The 20,105-nt window shown below is 38.9% G+C and overlaps 1 protein-coding gene across 2 annotated transcripts in view; it reads left to right on the forward strand.

The window, feature by feature from the left end:
• LOC135084271 (endothelin-converting enzyme homolog) overlaps window positions 1-20,105 on the forward strand; it is a 55,626-nt gene that overhangs the window by 27,248 nt on the left and 8,273 nt on the right. For both annotated transcript variants that reach the window (XM_063979057.1, XM_063979056.1), the window contains 5 exons: window positions 12,698-12,863; window positions 15,369-15,578; window positions 18,405-18,615; window positions 19,445-19,517; window positions 19,637-19,957. In XM_063979057.1, the coding sequence (XP_063835127.1) occupies window positions 12,698-12,863; window positions 15,369-15,578; window positions 18,405-18,615; window positions 19,445-19,517; window positions 19,637-19,957 (981 nt within the window). The remainder of the gene's footprint in view (window positions 1-12,697; window positions 12,864-15,368; window positions 15,579-18,404; window positions 18,616-19,444; window positions 19,518-19,636; window positions 19,958-20,105) is intronic.

Here is a 20,105-nt window from a genome sequence, read left to right on the forward strand (position 1 = left end):
CTCATAAGATAGGTCCCCTTAATCGATGTTTAATTGCCCGTGGTGCATCTTTTCATAAAGGTTACTAAATCTTGGTTTGTCACCTGTCATCCGCTTGCCGCCGCATGGAGGGAAGTAAAACCTTAACTTCGAACTCCTATGTTCTTCTGATTAATTTCGTTGCGGGTCCAATGACAGTTTAACTTTCCCTCGGGACAAACTTGACCTTCACTGGTTGGGTTTTTATTGGCGGTCAAGCTATAGATCCTGGCTACACAGGAGTTGCAGAGGTGGGAACGAGAGGTGGGAATAGGTCCGTTATCTGGCAAGCATAGTAGGAAATCCTCCAGCTAGGTAGAATGAGCCGAAGACAGGGTAAAATGGCGGGTATTTGAAGAGGCATATTGTGCCTAGATGTGAACGGCTATATGCTGATGTTACGATGAAACAGTGTTTATTTGTTGATCATTGGATATAACAAATTCTTCGGTTAAAAATTTACTTCTATTCTGCCAGTACCTACGTTCCTACTTATTTTTTATTCTTACAATTTCGCTCGGTAAAGTCGTTCGTTGAGGGTTTTAAAATTGCTTAGCTACTAAGTTTTTAAGGATCAGTAAGATAAGTTAAGAGCACTTAAAGTTAATGAGTGCCATAATTACTCTCATACATATATCACAGCCGTTTAACTGATGGTTTCATTTGTCATCAGGTCATTTAGTTATCACTGCAGGAGCAAATTCCTTTCCGATTTACGGTTTATCAGAGGCAAATGGAGGATTTCATCCAAAATCCTCACTCTGACCTGATGGTATAGGTTGGGAAGGCTTGGTGTTCGCATAATTGTTCCTTAGTCAAATTTTTGAGGATTCTTCCAAGCAACCGTATAAGTGAACACAAATCATATAAAACCTATTTCCTACCCACTATTTGATACGTAGAGTCGGTTCTAACAAACAATTCGCAAGTCCTTATCTAGTAAAATTTTGTGGTAAAACTTTACGTAAATAATACTAAAAGCGAATTAGATCAAATATTTGCCTACTTCGTTCGTTTCAGCCAAATGACGTCCACTGCTGGACAAAGGCTCCCTCTAAGGATTTCCATTATGACCGGTCCTGCGCTACCTGCATCCAGGTCCATTTGCAACACTAGACTTGTTCGAAGTAAACCTAATGACACTTTCTACTTGTTTGAACTCTGAATATGCCTTTAGTGTTTTTAAGTAAAAACTTCCTTTTGTCACTTTTTGAGCCAGAATTTCACATTCTAACTAATGACTAAAAATTCTAAAAAATGCCCGTAGATCTTCGATTGTAAACAACTTTTTACTCGGCTACTACGCAAGATATTGAGGGTTCAATTACCGCACAACACAAAAATTTGTGGGCATAAACAAACATGTCGGCTCTACATTTAATTTTGATCCAAATGTTTATTTTGTACCTAATAAATTTCCAGTGTTGCTCTACCGGCTTTTTTGTCTTCGGCTCATAGCACCAGTGGATTGGTTTCAAAAATACTGAGTAAGTGTTCTGACTCAACTACCATCCACCTAGCCGAAGGCATTAGCGCTTGGAGGCAGTTAAGCTCTGAAAATTTGCCGTTGTCTCTCATCTCACAAAGGCAGTGGGACGAGCCGCTCTGCAGACTTGTACGGAATAACTTATTAAACACGTCTTCCAGTTCTGCAGATCGAGCTCGTCTTCTGGCTGTAGCCGAGTGGGAATCAGGTCTTTGGCTTCACTCCCTACCTTCTCCTCATATTGGCACACTTTTGGATAATACCACTTTTAATTTAGCAGTCTCGCTCCGTTTGGGGGCACCATGCATTGTCCCCCATCGCTGTCCCTGCGGTGACATGGTTGACTCCCTTGGTCATCACGGACTGTCATGCAGCAGAAGTGCCGGGAGATTTTCCCGTCACGCCAGCCTCAATGACATCATACGCAGGTCTCTTTCTAGCGCTTCCGTACCGGCCATTCTTGAACCAAATGGCCTGGTTCGAAGTGATGGTAAGAGACCTGATGGTATGACTTTGGTTCCATGGAAGGTGGGACGGCCACTAGTGTGGGATGCAACCTGCGTAGACACACTGGCACCGTCTCATCTTCCGCAAACCTCGTCTGGGGCTGGTACTGCCGCTGCATCAGCGGAATCCCTCAAGCGACGCAAATATGTAGGTCTTAGTAGTACCTACATGTTTGAGCCATTTGGGGTCGAGACGCTAGGTCCGTGGGGACCAAGTGCTCATCGCCTGTACAGGGAATTAGCCAAGCGGCTGATTGACTGTACAGGTGATAGAAGAGCTGGCGCATTTCTTGGCCAACGAATCAGTTTGGCCATTCAGCGCGGAAATGCAGCCAGCATTCTGGGCACCATGTCGCGTTGTTTGGACAGCGATTTGGGACATATTTTTTATTTGTAAATATTTAGTCTATGTATGTTAATTATTTGTATTATTCTTAATCTCCTAATTCTATACCCCTAATAAAGAGAAAAAAAAATCCAAGATTTCCAAGGATGTTCATTATAAATATGGTATCCATCCATAGTATAACAGTTACCGTCACATCAGGCCAAAAAGTTGACAAAACAATCTTATTCCAATTACAACGACGTGTTGCGAACTTTTTGGCTACTTGGGTGTCACGAACTATTTGAAGCTGACTGTACAGACGAGAGCACATCAAGCTAAAAGCTGTAGCATCTTATATCGTTGTAGTCGGTGTCATTTTGCTATAAAATGTGTAGTCTGGGCACCGATTGCACTAATTTGTAATGTCTCCAATTCAATTGCGTTTCATCTCCAGTCTCGCGCGACTAGCGCTTCATTTTCATTCCAGCTGATGTGTAATTCGGTATCACGGTAAAGTTCACGCGCTAACAAAGACGAAACAACAGATTTATGCCCTTTCCATTAAAAGCCTGAACACCTTTTTTTTAATTAAAATTACTGCAACACAGCAAATTTTCGTGAAGCGTTTGAATTGCGTTTGAAATAAAGTAGCTTTCTGTCAGCTTTTACCTTAAAGCGCAGTTGCACTCCGTTTACGTTTCAGTTTCGTTTGAACAAGCTGTCAAAACGATACCGCGATACGGATTTGTCCATAAGCTGATTTTCGTTCGTCTTCCAATCGCGTCGCAGTTGGAAAATTTTTACGCAATCGGGGGCACACTGCACAGTCAGTACCTAAAGTATGTAAACTGCCTGCACGCGTATTGTAGAGCATACAATGTCTTTCTTAATTTCAATTGATCCCCGATTGGCGTGTCCTGTCGTAGGTACCCTGTTTCCTGGTTCCAATCGTAAAGTAGATAACGACGTAATAAAATAAAGATGTACTCGTAAACGTTGGATTAACGGCAGCAATTGAGAATTTTATACTTAGGCAGTTTGTGCGCGAGGAATAAAGATGGGCTCAGAATGCTGCCTTGGGAGGAGTGTAAAATAGAAATCATCATTTTTGGTCCAGATAGTGTTCAACAAATGTATTTTTTATGCAGAACAAGCCAGATAGTTCGATCGAAATCGCATCTGATGATAAATGAGATGTAGTCTAGGCTAGGATGGTAGTACATTATCTGCCCTGTAAGTGTCTATTCACTCTCGCCTTGAAAAGGCCTGGATTATAATGTTCGGTAAAGACAGCAGCAGGCAGCGAATTCCAGTCCCTATTGGAATTTTTATTCTGTTTTAATTTTTTAATCCATAGATTCAACAATTAATAACTTTTTTTGGAGAATAGACCAACCAACTTCTAGCGTTTATCAAAGGTTTGAAATTCCAATCTGTGTATGTGAGTGTATGTACTATTTTAACTGTGTATGTGATTGCAGAACTAATTATGGTTTCATAGTTGATCTAAACTGATTAATTATCTTCAATGTTCGGTCCATAGTCCAGCCAGCTAATGCATTATAATGCACGTGACATTATGCTTTTAATTAAGTGTGGACAGGGTTGCCACTTATCATTAATAAAATTGGGAAATAGAATCGAAGAAGACCTTTTAGTTTTTAGCTATGACGGTTTTTACGGATTTAATACAAAAATCTGGTGAAATTACATTTAAAGTTATGTCCTTAAAGGTCCCGCGTTTTAAACTAACTACGAATTCGGGCTAGTAAAATGTCGTATCTACCACTTCTTGTTGTCATCATTTGTCGAATTAAATAAGATTTATTTTATTAAAGTAGGAGAAAATCAGAGAAACTCTTAAGAAAGGCAACCCTCTGTCCATGTGTTACTAATGACAACCCTGACCATGTAGGGAGTAGGTAGAGTCATGAGTTAGTCATAGTAGCAATATTGTAACGAATTTATGGATTTAAGTACTTGATTTGAATCGTAAATATTTAATTGCATGAATGAATTATAAAGTACTTAGTTGACACGTGCTTGAACTCTGACTTAGTGGTTAGATTGTTGCACTCTTGACTCGCAGAGCGGGTTTGATTGCCGGATAGGGCTTTACATTCTGTCTTTTATGATTTCCTTGGTAATGAGTAACAACATACTTTTTCATAGAACCTAAACGGTGGTTTACAATTTTTTAGGTAAATACATAACAGGATTTTAGCCAATTTATTTATTTTATAGTATTTTAGCTTAGTTACCTCACAAAATAAAACTAGTTTTCTACACTAATTTATTTTATGTCCGTTCTTTAAGACTAAAAGTTTTCTAACAATTTATTATACGAGTTCGTTCGTTCGTTTCAGCCGAAAGACGTCCACTGCTGGACAAAGGCCTCCCCCAAGGATTTCCACAAAGACCGGTCCTGCGCCGCTTCCATCCAGGTACCTCCCGCGACCTTCAACAGATCGTCGGTCCACCTAGTGGGAGACCTGCCCACGCTACGTCTTCCGGCTCGTGGTCGCCACTCAAGAACTTTCCTGCCCCAGCGGCCATCAGCTCTTCGAGCTATGTGCCCCGCCCACTGCCACTTGATTTTAGCGATTCTGCGGGCTATGTCAGTCACTCTGGTTCTCCTACGGATATTATACGAGTATAGGCACTTTACTCAGTCAGTGCCTGAGGTAGGTATGGGAAGCGGCAGGTTTTTTTTGAAAAGTCAAACGTCCAGCAAGACTTCAAATATGCTTAAGACAGCTCTTTGTGCGAGTGTGGCCTAGACGAAGGTACTCCGGATCATATCTTCTTCGCTTGTAAAAAGTTCCTTCTTTCTCTTTATGATATTCTACCCTATAAAATTCGTCCCCCTTTTAAATTTTAACTATATGTATATTAACTCTTATATCCTCGCCTGTAATAAAATATATATTTAAATCAACATATAAAATAAAACTATAAATACCTAACACTTTAATCCAATATCCCTTTTTTAATCCTATGTACCAGATCTACTAATTATTTGTTTGTGTCGTTCTTTACTGTGAGTGTCTCGCATTGTTTTAGGTGGTGATACTAACCCCAAAAAAAAAAAAAAACTTAATGAAGAATGGAATAAATAAATTATCACCGGGCAATCTTCAAATTTCACTGTCCACCGTGTCTCGTTAAACACTCGACATTGGCGAAACCAGTGTGCTTCAAATACGCACCATTGAAGCCATTGAACAGAATAATAATAATAACAGATTTATTCTCTGTCACGTCATAACATAAATGTCAATGTCACCCCTCCCGTGTCGCTCCCATACCTCAGGCACTGACTGAATTAAGGGCTAGACTACTTACCTATACTTACTGGATAGTTCCATCTGCCACTCTCGGCTCATGAATAAGGCCCTTGTTCTTGCAAGTCTATTTGAGCATCACTGGAAATATGCGGCGTTAGAAAATTGTCGAGTGGGAGGATAGAAAGGAGGGTAGGGGAAAAGGACGATTTGATTATGCAAACGCAAAATCAGGGGTAAGGCTGTTGGTAAATATATTTTTTTCAGAGAGTTCAAAAGTGTTCAATTTAAACTGAATAGATTAAAATCAAAGTACGCCATTTATAGGGTATTAAAAGACACAAAGAACACATGGAATATAAAAATCAGGCAGGTCGGACAAATATTCAAATTCAAATTCAAAATCTTTATTGCGTACCTACTAAGAGTACTAAATGACAATTTGTAAATTAGGTACATAGATATGGCGACCCTAGGAGGTCGTATTGCAACAGAGTAGGTGACTATATACTATATACTATATACATAATATACATTGTTATACTTAATACTAGAGATAAACAAAACAAGCAGTTACAATAAGTATCTAGAGACATTTTCCTATTTTCGTTGGTCGGTTGTTAAATATTCGTTAATTGAGTAGAAACATTTAAGTAAGCATTAAATATTGTCTCAGGGCTTTAGAAAAGCTTTTAATGTTAGGCTCGGTTTTTATGTGTTCAGGAAGTTTGTTCAGGAACGGTTCTATGGATTGTAGACCTTTTAAAAGGTTGATACCTTCTATACAGGGTGTTAGGTAAATGGGTATATGAGCCGACACTTGCCCATGTTAACATGGTCATATAAATGGTATGGTGAAGTCAGAAAATTGATATCTTCATTTTAATTATTTGATTTTTCATACAAATCGGATTTTATAAAATTAATTTTGTATGAAAAAAAAAAAAAAAAATGATGATATCAAATTTCTGACTTCACCATACCATTTATATGACCATGTTAACATGGGCTGGTGTCGGCTCATATACCCATTTACCTAACACCCTGTATATCTCCCTTCTGCGAAATTTTCAACTTTCCATTTAATACCACAGAATAATAATATACTACGGTAATGAAAAACCAACAGACTGACAGCGGAGGCTTAGTAATTGGAATAAGATGAGATCCTTTGGGAATACCATGCCAAAAATCTTATTTTTAGACTCCTGTAAGTAAGATACAAATATTTATTAACAACAATGTTAACAGCATTATTGTGTTCCGGTAGTTGAAAGTACCTAATATAGCCAGTTACTCTGTGGTTGAGGATTCCGAGTGATGCTCGCTTCCACCTTCGGTCTGATCATCACTTTCCATATCAGGTGACATTTAGGCCAAGAACTTCCTAGTTGTGGAGAAAGAAATCCTTTTGTCAGTACAGTCACTGTACTTGGTTTTACTATTTACATAACTAAAATTACCTAACTCGTTGGATGGACGATCTAGTGAAGGTCGCGGGAAGTGCCTGACTGAGCGCAGGACCGGTCGCAGTGGAAATCCTTGGTGGAGGCCTTTGTCTATCAGTGGACGTCCTTTGGTTAAAACGAACTAACCTACTTGATCAAAGCCCGGTTTCTAAATTGAGAATTCAGTAAGAGCTTGCCAATTTTCTACTCAAGGATGAATTTTAATATGAAAAGTTCATATTTGATTAGAAGATGAGCATTGAGCACCCTCAAGCCAAAAGCTGATTACTTACATAATAAAGAACGTATAGTACTCAGCGTCAAATAAGATAAGTTTGCATCACGTCTTTGTCTATACTAATATTATAAAGAGGTAATGTTTGTATGTTTGTATATTGTTAAATTGTAAGGGGTAATCTCGGTCTCTACTGAACCGATTTTAAAAATTCTTTCACCAACAGAAAGCCACATTATTGCTGAGTGTCATAGGTTAAATAAAAAACCGAAAAAATCCACGCGGGCGAAGCCGCGGGTGGAAAGCTAGTTACAAATAAGTTAGTACAATAAAATTGGAATACGAGAGGTTGTGTTATCAACTTTTTGTCCACTTTGGGTGTCACGAACTATTTGACGCTGACTGTGCTTATATTGAGAACATGATAGGGTTTTTAATAATTCCTACCACATGTTGATCGTGTGAACTAATCAAGTCAATGGATGCCTTTCAGTGATATCTGCTACATTACTTGTAAATACATATGTCTTATCGGATTCAATCTGGTCCGAGACATCTGTTTATAATTAGTATGTCGGTTACTTGTGTCTAGTAATCTACATATACCTACTCGTACGTAATACACATATGTATGTAGGAATATTTAATGAGAAAAGTGGAATAAATTTAAGTTCGCTTATCGGCAAATTTAGACTAAACGAGTCGGTAAAAGTATCACCTACTTGATGGCCTGATGATCTCTGGATTATGATTGGCAGAACAGGAGGATAAATGCGGGAGATCGTGCTTTATTTTGGGGAGTCTTTCGTCCAGCAGTTTGCTTTCACTGGTTGGGTTTTTATTGGCGGTCAAGCTGTAGATCCTGGCTACACAGGAGTTGCAGCGGTGGGAACGAGATGTGTGAATAGTCCCGTTCCAGCAGTGGATCGATAAAGGCTGAATGATGATGACGTTAAGGATGATGATGATGAGTCTGTTAATGCAGGTCCTCCTGTCACAGACACCGCTGGCAGGATTTTCTTATGATACACTCGTACCTACATATTAGGTATAAATACGTATAGCCTCATTCATCCAAAGTCCAATGTAATCGAAAGCTGTAAAGTTTCTAATGAGACGATGTAGTTACGATTGAGAACACATTGCTACCAAAATAGATTTACTTCTCTAGAACGTCATCGGAAAGTCCCGAATCTAGATTGTTTTCAGGTCTGGCTGTGAAAAGATACCTTGTTTTTAGTATTATTTTTCAACACACCAATATTAACTTGCCACAAGGTTTTAAAGAATTTGGGCGTTAAAATTAATCAAATATAAAGGTCAAATACTTCAAAATTAACTGTCCGTGGGTTTGGCTCTCTCTTGAGGCCATTAGTGAAATCTATACTTACTAATATTATAAAGCTGTTTGTTTGAACACGCTAATTCTCAAGAACTGGTCCGATTTGAAAAATTACTTTTGTTCTGAATAGCCTATTTATCGAGGAAGGCCATTTATAACATCACTCTACAGCCATTACGGGCGGAGCAGTAAAGAAAAATGTTGCAAATACGGGAAATATTATTCAAACTATTTTCACGCGTACGAAGTCACGGGCACAGCTAGATTAATAAAGCGTTAATTTAAGTAAGTAATGTAATGAATGAATGGTGATAGTAAAACAAGGGTCGCCAAAATAAGAACCGAGGGCCAATAATTCTAGTCTAAGGGCCAAATTCGGCCCTTGAAAGGCCTCATTCAAGCCCCCAAAACGTTAAAACTAATAACGACAAAGTTTTAAATTGGAGATCGTTAAATTACATTCCAGTTGTCACTTGGCTTATTTTAACTTCTGACTACGTTTTGGCCGGTTTAAATTTCGGGGTTTGACGATTTTTATTTACAATTTCATGTGTTTTTCGGGGTAGCCGGGAAGTATATCTTCTGCTTGATTCAGTTCAATACAAAGGCGCAAGCGGTTCGAGTGCTAAAATCATCATCATCATCATAATCATCAGGCGATTTAGTGATGATTGCAGAAGGATGACCCTCTCTAATTTTTAATGAGGTAAATAGAAAATTAAGCCTACACTCTTCACAATGGCCATGTGTTCGGGAGGCCTGATGTAGAGATGTTCGCATGTCGAAAACCATCTTGTAAGCAAAATAATGATTTTGCCTTGACCCTCTGTGAAAATTTTGCTATATTCTGGCCCCTAAATATTCTCACCCCTAAATAATGGGTATTTGGCCACACGCAATGGGCTGGGATAGTTCGGCAGTCATCCGCAGCCATGGAAAAGGACAGACGTTCCTCTTTGTACTCTATTGATATCAACCCTACTATTAAAAAAAGTGACACGGAAAAGGTACCAGAGACAAGTCGACAGGTCAGTTATTTCTCTATATTATCAGATAATTATCAAGATGTTATTTTAGTGATGTCTCGCAAAGTCGCAAGTGACAGTGGGAGGGGCTTTTAACGGAACGGACGGTGTTATGGCAGAAAAGTTCTATAGAAGCGCAGTAACACTACACGAAATTGATCGAACACTAGCGCGAATACGCGTATGGGAAGTATGGACGCATGACCAAATGAAGAATTGTTTACAGTTTACACTAACTCCGTTCGTTCCTTTCAGCCGAATGACGTCCACTGCTAGCTAAGGCCTCCCCCAAGGATTTTCACAAATATCGGTCCTGCGCCGCCCGCATCCAGGCACCTCCCGCGACCTTCACTAAATCGTTGGTCCACCTAGTGTGAGGCTTGCCCACACTACGTCTTCCGGCTCGTAGTCGCTACTCGAGAACTTTCCTGCCCCAGAGGCCATCAGCTTTGCGAGCTATGTGCTTCGCCCACTGCCACTTGATTTTAGCGATTCTGCGGGCTATGTCAGTTACACTAACTGATTCGATCAATTTCGTGCATAGTGTAACTGCGCCTAGAGTGGCAATCATGGCAGACCTTAACCATTTGGTGGATCATTGACCTGATGAAATTTGCGAGAAGTGCCTTGCCTTTATCCTGCGCGGTGGACTTATTTCAGCTGAGGGGAGGAGAAATACGTCCTGCATAGCACTTTTGTCTCAGAGAGTTGACCTGAACTTGAAATTGAAGGAAATTGATTATACTTTGAGCCCAATCAATTATGTCGCTATCAATCAATTAATATTAATTAGTCGATAATACGCAACTATCAAGAAAGAGTACCTAGTATTGGTTGGTAGGTAGTTGGTGTACTAAACACAATTTACACGATCCTTTATTAATTAGTTAATTATGAACTATTTCATAAGCCTCTGGTTAAAATTGAATTTGTGATTGCAGTAACCTATAACAAGGTAGAGTTAGGAAACTAATTGATACTATAAAGTGATTCAGTTTTTACCTATTTTCATAACACCATCAGTTTACGAAATAGACAGAAAATTGCTAGTTAGGCTCCTAGTTTGAAAGTGGAAAAAATAAGCTTTTGGCTTTCACTGGGAGAGTGGAAAAATCTGGAAAACTATTGGAAAGTTTCAGAGATACATAACAGGCTACTGTTTCTGTGACGACCATAAAAGAAAGAATCCCGTTCCCTACCTTTATCTATTGAAGTGCGAAGGCGAGGTATTGAATTCCGCTCGTAGGAAGAACGGATATTAAAAAACTTTTGAGAAGCTTACGAGCAACTATGTGAGCTTACGAGAAACTACCACCCTGAGTAGGTTACACAACTGGGCGAAAGAATAGGTACAATATTTGATTAGGTACGTGAGTGATGGTGATTACCAACAATAATAATAAATCATACAGGGATATTTTGCAAGCAGTTGCCAAATTTTTAGGAGCGACTCAGAATCAGTAACTTAATCGATTTGTGTCTTATCCATGTGTGTTATAACAACTAAGTACTTCAATAAACTGTTAGTTGATAAGTTTATTTAGGTGAATATTTTTATGACGGACGTTTACTGAAATCAATCAGTTAAAGTTGTATCGCAACCCAGATGGGCGACTAGTATTCCAAGATTCCAATTTAGAACCCCTATTTGTACTCGTAAAAATGAGTTCTACTTTTACATTAGGCAATATTGTATAACAAAAGTAATTTTGTCTGCCTGATAATTTATTGGTTAGCTATTCTGATAAGAAATTTCGTTACGTGCCGAAAATTCTTTGACGCAGATGAAAATCCGCGCGGGCAGAAAACGTCTCATTGATACCTTATCAATAAATAAATTATTGAATTTGAATATTTTACTAATAATTCGTACCCCTCTTTTCCCGTGTTATCTTTAGTCAGCCCATTTTGTTGTCAGTTTTCTGCGAAATGTTGACAAAATTGAACTAGTAAGTTTACGAGCAATTTCCAAAGTGCATATCCAACGTGTTATTGGAACCGTGACGCTATTTCAGTAACCGTGTACTTTGCGAATTATTTGTTTACTTAGCGGTATATTTAGAGTTTTAAATACATTCAGGTCGATGCTTCAAAGTACACGTTGTTTTGTTTGTGAAATAACACGGGTTTTTCCGTGCAGTTGTCATAATATAATTGCTTGCATAAAAGATGGGGCTTTTTTTAACTTTCACAACACAAATAATACTCATTCGAGTGTTTTCTGAATTCTGTCTGATTAGCTAAGATGAGAAGAACAAATGTTATTTCTGACTGAACTATCAGATTGTTATCTATTTATTTCTATAAAAGCGAAAGGTCACTGACTGATTCACTCACTCATCACGAAACCTCAGACTACAAGTGCTAGGAGTCTCAAATTTTGCATAGGGGTTCCTATTAGAACGTAGTTGCTCACTAAGAACGGATTTTACGAAACTCCACCCCTAAGAGGGTAAAACGGGATCCACGCGTACGAAGTCGCGCGCAGCTAGTATTCTACTAAACATCTAATAATTTGAAAGTCTTTTTAAGCTAGAGAGGATGTTTCCTTTGTTACCTACATTCTCTAGTATTATTGTGCTAATGTTATAAACTATCAAATCACTGCTGATAATAGTTTAATTGATATGCCACGTTTTAAATAATACGAGTAAATAATATTAATTATAACACGTGTACATAGTACGTCATGGGAATCATATTTCTGTTTGGATATGATTACCTGATGGTTGATTCATGCCTGAAGTACGAACAAAGGGCCAAGATTTAGCGAACGACCGCTATTCTGAAAAATCTTTCTTTAGTAACCCATTAGCGGCCGCCCGCGACTTTGCTGACCCGTTTTACCCCCTTAGGGGTGGAGTTTCGTAAAATCCGTTCTTTACGGATTTTTATACCCTATAAGGAATCTACATGCCAAATTCCAAAGTAGGTGTTATAGTTTCTGAGATTTCGTGATTAATCAATCAGTGGTACCTATTTGACTTATAAATAAAAGATTTTAACACCATAACTTTTGTTCCAGGGCGTATCGTTCATAGGATGGCATCAACGGACGAGACTGGAGCGGGTGCTCATGGTGATCACAGCTGTCTGCTTCGTCGCCATACTGCTAACGGCCACCATGCTCATCACCACGCGAGGACCGTCTTACCTCCCAGTGCCTCCGTGCTACCAACCAGAACCTAGAGGTAATTGCAAGTTTTTCTTGGTGGCAGACTAAGAACGTTCTTCTTTTGTTAAATTTTATGAACACAAAGCTCGGCCTTTGATCTGGTGACAGTTACACGGGGGTATTATACAACGAAATCGAAATACTACCACATAATTTCTTCGTATACAATAGGCACGGCCCCACAAAATGTTGAGCTACTAATTTGAAGATGATAGTTGATAATACATTAGTGCCAACTCATGAGCTATGATACTAATCGCACCCCTATACCCCTGACATGGCATATCTTAATTAGAAGCTTAAATCCTTGTAATTTTGCGAGAAATGGGCAGTGTGTCCGGGCATGTATATGGGCAAACTTGGGAGAGAACTTTAGATACCTAGAAATGCGATTACCAGTGGACCGACGACATCATAAAGGTAGCAGGAAGGTGCTGGACGCAGGCCGCTACCAACCGGGCAACATGCAAATCGTTGGGGGAGGCCTATGTTCAGCAGTGGACGTCCTATGGCTGAGATGATGATGATGATGATGACGACACGATTACGATAGTTTAAATGTACACTTATTTACAAAATCTAGTTAGCGAGAAAATATCTTGCTATAACAGACTTGTTTGCTAGGTACTTCTTTTGTGAAGGCTTACCATGAGATAAGTTTTAAGCGGCTTTAGGCTTCGGATTATGGCTCCATCGATTCTCATGCATAGGGATTATCTTGGAATAAAGAAAATTATGGATTCTCTGCTGGTAATCTAGTTATTATGTCAGATAGAAATTTTTAGAAGCTCAGTCGAGTAGAGTCGAATGTTTGGCAACAATTAGATCGAAGCACATGTGTTATTTTTGAGGATCAAGCTGATTCCTGTGGATTTAGTTTCAAAGAATTTACTACAACTGTTTACTGAATTACAAATCTGCATTCTGTATCTCAAATAATTTCAAATAACTCAGTATCAACGATTTCCCTTAATATAACAATACCAACTGAATTAGTTCCGACTGTAGCGAAAAACATTATGGAACTATTTACTATGACGAGTGATAAGTTTCTTAATTAGACGTTTATTGTTGCCGCGCCTTTATAGTCATGGGTGTAAAGGCTATTGTCCCTTGCAAGGAAAGTTATTGCCATGACACACCCATGGCCTAGCCCTGTAATCAAATACCTATTGGCTCGCGGATGTGAATTGGTCACCAATGTTTGTGTCAATCAAATCGCTGCTTTGTTAGAAGCTGGTGGCTTCTTCTTAGCATCAGCCCATGTAGGACAAGCTATTTGGGACGTGTATAAGTGCCCTAGAAAGGGCCTACATACATATCTACTGAATAAATATTTTTGTTATTTAAATAAACAACTCGAAAAAATCGAACTACCTAAGGCGGGACTCGAACCCACGACCTTCCGCTTCCGACTGCTCTTCCAACTGAGCTATTTAGACACTGGATGGATTTTAATTATAAACTCAACTGTAAGTATGAGTGGAAATATCCTTCCTCATTGGGTCTTTTTAGATTACCAGTCGAGGAAAAACTCATAGATATATCTACGTAAGTGGTTTCAGACAGTATGTGACATCCATAACAATTATGCGGAAAATATAGCGAATCTTTTGTGTGAAGTCATTCCATTTAAACGAAGGTCAGAAACTCGAGGATTTTCTTTAAGATTAAAATAATATCGCGTTTATCTTAAATACTGTAATATTAGGTATGTTACGTGAATATTAAACTTGTTCTTAGCTTGCTTAAGTGAAGCAGCAAATCGAACGCACAGCGTTGAATAGAACTCTGTGAGTGGTTCATGTGTCACCCTGTGCGTCCACGCGCACTGTGAAACATCATAGTAATGTTTGGTAATAAAATGTAGGTAATGTTTAAATGATCTATATTCTATAGGTACTCGTACACATCTGGATGGACTGACTGAAGATGGTATAATACATAATTACCTACCTTTATTTATAAAAGCGAAAGGTCACTGATTGACTCACTTACTCATCACGGGCTACAAGTGCTATGAGTCTCATGGGGGTTCCTTTTAGTACGTAGGTGATCACTAAGATCGGATTTTGCAAAATTCAACCCCTAAGGGATCCACGCGTACGAAGTCGCGGGCGGCCGCTAGTTTATTATAAATGTCTACAATACACAATTAGTAAGGAAAGAAAATCAGTCTTTGGTAGAGTAGGAAAAAGTAATGATTATCAGGTTTCTCCTTTTAAGGACTTGTTATTTTTCATTGTGAAGATATTTAACTAAGTAATGATTAAATGCATGTTATTGGTATATATTTTTATCAAAACCAATGAAGAAACTACAGAATGATTTGAATTTTGTCAAAATTATCTTTTGTCCTCGCACAGTTAAACAACATAAAAAACTGATCTGCAAAATAATCTGCAACGAAATTAATCAGAAGAACATAGGAGTTCGAAGTCGAAGAAGGTTCGACTTCTCTCCAGTGCAAAGCGGAGTGTACAACTAACTAGACATATAAAGTTTATTTTCTTTCTTCCAGAATCACCAGTCTGCCTGTCCAGTTCTTGCATCTACACCGCCAGCGAGGTCATCAGAGCGCTGGACACCAGTAAGGACCCTTGCAACGACTTCTATGAGTTCGCGTGTGGAGGCTGGATCAGGAACAACCCCATCCCCGAGGGGAAGTCCAGCTGGGGTATCTTCAGCAAGATTGAGCTGCAGAATCAGCTGATCATACGATATGCTCTTGGTGAGTAGGTACCTATTCTACTATGCTAGTAGTAAAGGCCCGGTTTCCGAATGATATTTTAGTAGATGTACGTACAGTGTACGTACCGTTACCCGTTTGAGCGTGTACGTCGTACACGCTCAAACGGGAATGGGAATATCACATAAACCTACTTCATTTATAACTCAAACATTGGTAGGTTTGGTAAAACAATATTTCTGGCCGATTGGAGCTTACGGGAGATGACCAAATTAATATAGCAAGCATAAGTGCGCCGGCGATATCGCAGAACCCATGAAAGTTGGAATAAACGGGTTCTCAAATTAAGATCACGTCTCAGAAAATGTTCTGTAGGGCGTCCTTTGTTCGATAGACCGATGCTAAGATACTAAACTGCCAATGACTGATGTGATATGGTAATGTGAACACAACCTTAGCAAGACTTTACTACCTTTGCATAGAGATTCAAATTATTTCTCTCCATCGAGTTTTCCTCATTTTCTGCCACATTAATTTCCTCGTTGAACTTTCTCCACGAGGCGTCTCTGTTCTGGACACAATGTGACTTCTTTGTAGTAGCTCTTCTTTGTTGGAAAAACAGCACTCTGTAACTGTTAGAAAATCTTTTTTCGTTAGTGCATTTCATGGAGGAAAACTGTAGTTTTTCCTATAAAATCTATAGTGTAAGGTAAGATTTAACCTGTTTACTACATTAAAAAAGAGTTTCAATGCCGACTAACAGGAGAGATTTGTCAATTTTTGGATCGCTTTTATCTACTAATTCAATCAAGACTAAAATCTCAAAACTTGATACAAACTTGAGCTCAAGATTCCATTTGACTGAATTTCAGTATTCCAATTATACTTTGAATCAGTCCTGAATGAAGATTGATACTCGAGTATCATTTGATAATGCTGACCTTACTGTTATCTACCTGCTTTATGGAGACAGGTCTGATCGATATATTGACCTGCGTACTACAAGCCTCTCGGGTCAAGGTCAATCTGAACTTGACCCTGAATCGGCAGTTGTTGGGAACTATTCCAATAACAGTTTTGTTACTAACCTCTGTAAGATGATTTGTGTAACAATCAAACTAGTACATGCATTTTTATGCAAATTTATTTTATGTCTCCAACGGTGTTCTATTCTATGCACCTATTTCATATGTAAATTCCTTGTTTGTCTTCAATGGGATATACCTTATTCAATTCGTAGTGATCTAGCTAGATTCTAGTCTTTTCTTCTTATACTGTGTTTAGTTATTTATGATGAGATGTAGCGTAGTTCTTCAACTATTATTTACTAGGTACCTACTATTTATTTGTTTATCTTTACGAATGTGTAACTCCAAGGATATAAAGAGTTTTTTATTATTTATTCAGTGAAAAATGACAGAGCGATGTGTAACAAAAACAAAAGACATTTGCCGTTGTTAATTACTTTTTGTATTTATTGCAATTTGTTTAGCGAGTTGAAACAGTTCTTCGCGTTTTCCTCCTAAATACTGGCCAATAGGAACTGTTGCAGAAATTATCGCCTCTCAAAAAATTTAAGCAAACATACGTGAACGCCTATCATGCTTTATAAAGAGGTTAGCTATTTACATGTACTCTAAAACTATTATTGAGATGTACTGTCGTCAAAAATGTAATATTTATCTTATTTTTCCTTTTTTTTCCCTTTTTTTGCTTTGGGCGGTTTTTTCATAAGGCTAGTACGTGTCAAAGTACAGTAAAATTACCTTATTTTTCTTTATCCTTAGTATTTTCTGACCATATTTGATGCATTGTTAAGTAGGAGATGATATACCTAGCGGGGATCGGTTTCTTGAGATTCAGTATGTGATACTTTACTGAGACCTTACGCACGCAGTTCTTGGGATTCTATCAATAATGGGGATGACAAATTACTGTTTTTGTACCTACTTTATGTTTATTCATTTCAGTATGTTGCGAAGAGCAATCTCTTCTATCGAAGCTGCATAGGTTCCTTTTGACATGGTCCTTCCTTCATCATCATCATCTCAGCCATAGGACGTCCACTGCTGAACATAGGCGTCCCCCAATGCTTTCCATGCTACCCGGTTGGTAGCGGCCTGCGTCCAGCACTTTTCTGCTACCTTTATGATGTCGTCGGTCCACCTTGTGGTCCTTCCTTTGTACTAAATTATGTACTAAATGTGCTAGTTTCTTTTTCGAGAAGTGAAACCAGTTCCAAAATATTTTTTTAGCCGACCTTACCCATTGTTATCGCTCTTCGGGTCTGTATAATATACTTCGCAAGCATTATATCAAATTAGAGTCCCATTGCGAATTCACAAGTCATCGTTGTGCGTGCAAATATGCCGTTTGGTTAGATCCCCTCTTTTGGACATTATTGTTTGTACACATTTTATACGAAATGCAAATACTGAAACTACGTTATTGTTTTGTTAGATTCAGCTGGTTTTTCCTGAAATTAAAGACGTTATTCGATGTAAATTATTTTGTTTCAAGTTCAGTTGAAATGCTCATCAGTAAATTAGCAAAATTAACAGCCTATGATACACAGATGCAATGAGGCTAGTGATATCTAATGCGCAATTCGCTGTCTGGACAGCATGAAGAGTGTAGGTCAAATCCATTTCATCATCATCATCATTTCAGTCACAGGACGTCCATTGCTGAACATACGACTCCTCCAGTGATTTCCACATCGCCCGGTTGGTAGCAGCCTGCATCCAGCGCCTTCCTGCTACCTTTATGAGGTCGTCGGTATGCCTCTGGTAAATTAGAGAGGGCCGTACTCCTGCAGTAGAAGAAACTAAACGACCTGATGATGATGAAACCATTTTACCATTCCAGAAAAGGTCAACACATCTGACGGAGGTGCAGAAGCTAAAGCCAGGATCTACTACGACGCCTGCATCGACACCAACGAGACAATCGAGAAGCTGGCAGAGAAGCCTTTGGTGAACGTCATCAAGAAACTGGGGGGATGGCATATCTTGCCCAACACCATGGTGAAGCAGCACAAGTGGGATCTGCAAACGCTGCTGCAGGACGTTCAGAATACGTAAGTCTATTAATCTTTTTAAGGCGTAGGACCGGTCATTATGGAAATCCTTGGGGAAGGCTTTTGTCCACAGGGATGTTTCCTGGGTAAAAAAGTAAGAGTTTTAATTAGTCCGTCAGTTAGCCTATCAAAAATTACTCGATACGTATTTTTCACTTTTTAAAACTAATGAAAATGTAAAGAGATAAAGCGTGCCAAAGTTCTAAAGAAAAGGCCCGTGATGTCAGTAAGTAACGACGTCCGTAAAAGATGTCGCGCGGAACTTCAACGCACTATAACTTTGTGATTAGGTATTTGTTTGATTGACAATTCAAAATGTAGGTACCCTACGTGTCCAATTTTTTTTTTAATTAAAATTGACGGACTAAAAAATTTTTTTTAGGAAACTAGCCTATTGAGATCTCCAGTCAATTTGGCATACTTTTTTGAGCTGTCTAAACCTGGTTCTCCCATAGATTTGTTATGAATCAGTGCCTGAGGTATAAGAGAAGCACGGGAGGGTATTTTTGAGACGTCCAAGGTCAGTGAGACTTCAGATTATGCTTCAGAGTTGTATCCTTTGTCACGTCATAATATGTCAATGTCACCCCTCCCGTGCCGCTCCCTTACCTCAGGCACTGACTGAGTAAAGCGCTAGTACTGTAATTTGTTCCTATGGCTTTGTCCGTCTGAATTTCGGGCTATCACAAAAGTCTTTATCGTGCACGTGTTCCCCTTCAAAAACCAGGATAAAAGCTATGCTATGGTTTTTCCAGAGTCTCAAACTTAAATTTTTAATAATAGTGTTTAAAAAGTTACTTAATTATTTTATGATTTTAATAATTTCCAGTTACAATTTGGGCGGTCTTTTCAACTGGGCAGTAACAGAAGACGATCGGAATTCTTCGAAGCACGTCATTGTTGTAAGTTTTCTTTTCTCTCACTACTTTTTCGAAAATATATTTTATATTGTATTGTAAACCAAACGATCGATTAACTAATATAATCGTTTTGTTATATCACTGATGAAACCTACTTCCAGCTGGACCAAGGTGGTCTGAATCTGCCGACTCGCGACAACTACCTTAACAAAACAGCCCACAAGAAAGTTCTCGATGCTTACCTGGACTACATGACCCGGATATGCATTCTCCTGGGAGCTAACAAAACTGAAGCCAGGATCCAGATGAGCAGGGTCATCCAGTTTGAGACAGACCTGGCCAATATCACAACTCCTTCTGAAGACAGGAGGGATGAGGAGGGCCTGTATAATCCATTTACGATAAAGCAATGGCAAAAGGAGGCTCCGTTTTTGAACTGGACCATGTTCTTCAATGATGCCTTTAAGCTGGTTGATAGAAATGTAAGTTGACGATGACGACAGGATATCAAGCTTAACCCTTCAAGCCTCATAAATCAAGACAATACAAATCATTTGTAGGTACGCGGTCTTATGCGACCGCTTGGGGTTTTATGGGTTAATACGTCTTAATGTGGCTACTTGACTGTGC

The sequence above is a fragment of the Ostrinia nubilalis genome, chromosome 25 (assembly GCF_963855985.1).
Source record: "Ostrinia nubilalis chromosome 25, ilOstNubi1.1, whole genome shotgun sequence".
NCBI lineage: Eukaryota > Metazoa > Arthropoda > Insecta > Lepidoptera > Crambidae > Ostrinia > Ostrinia nubilalis.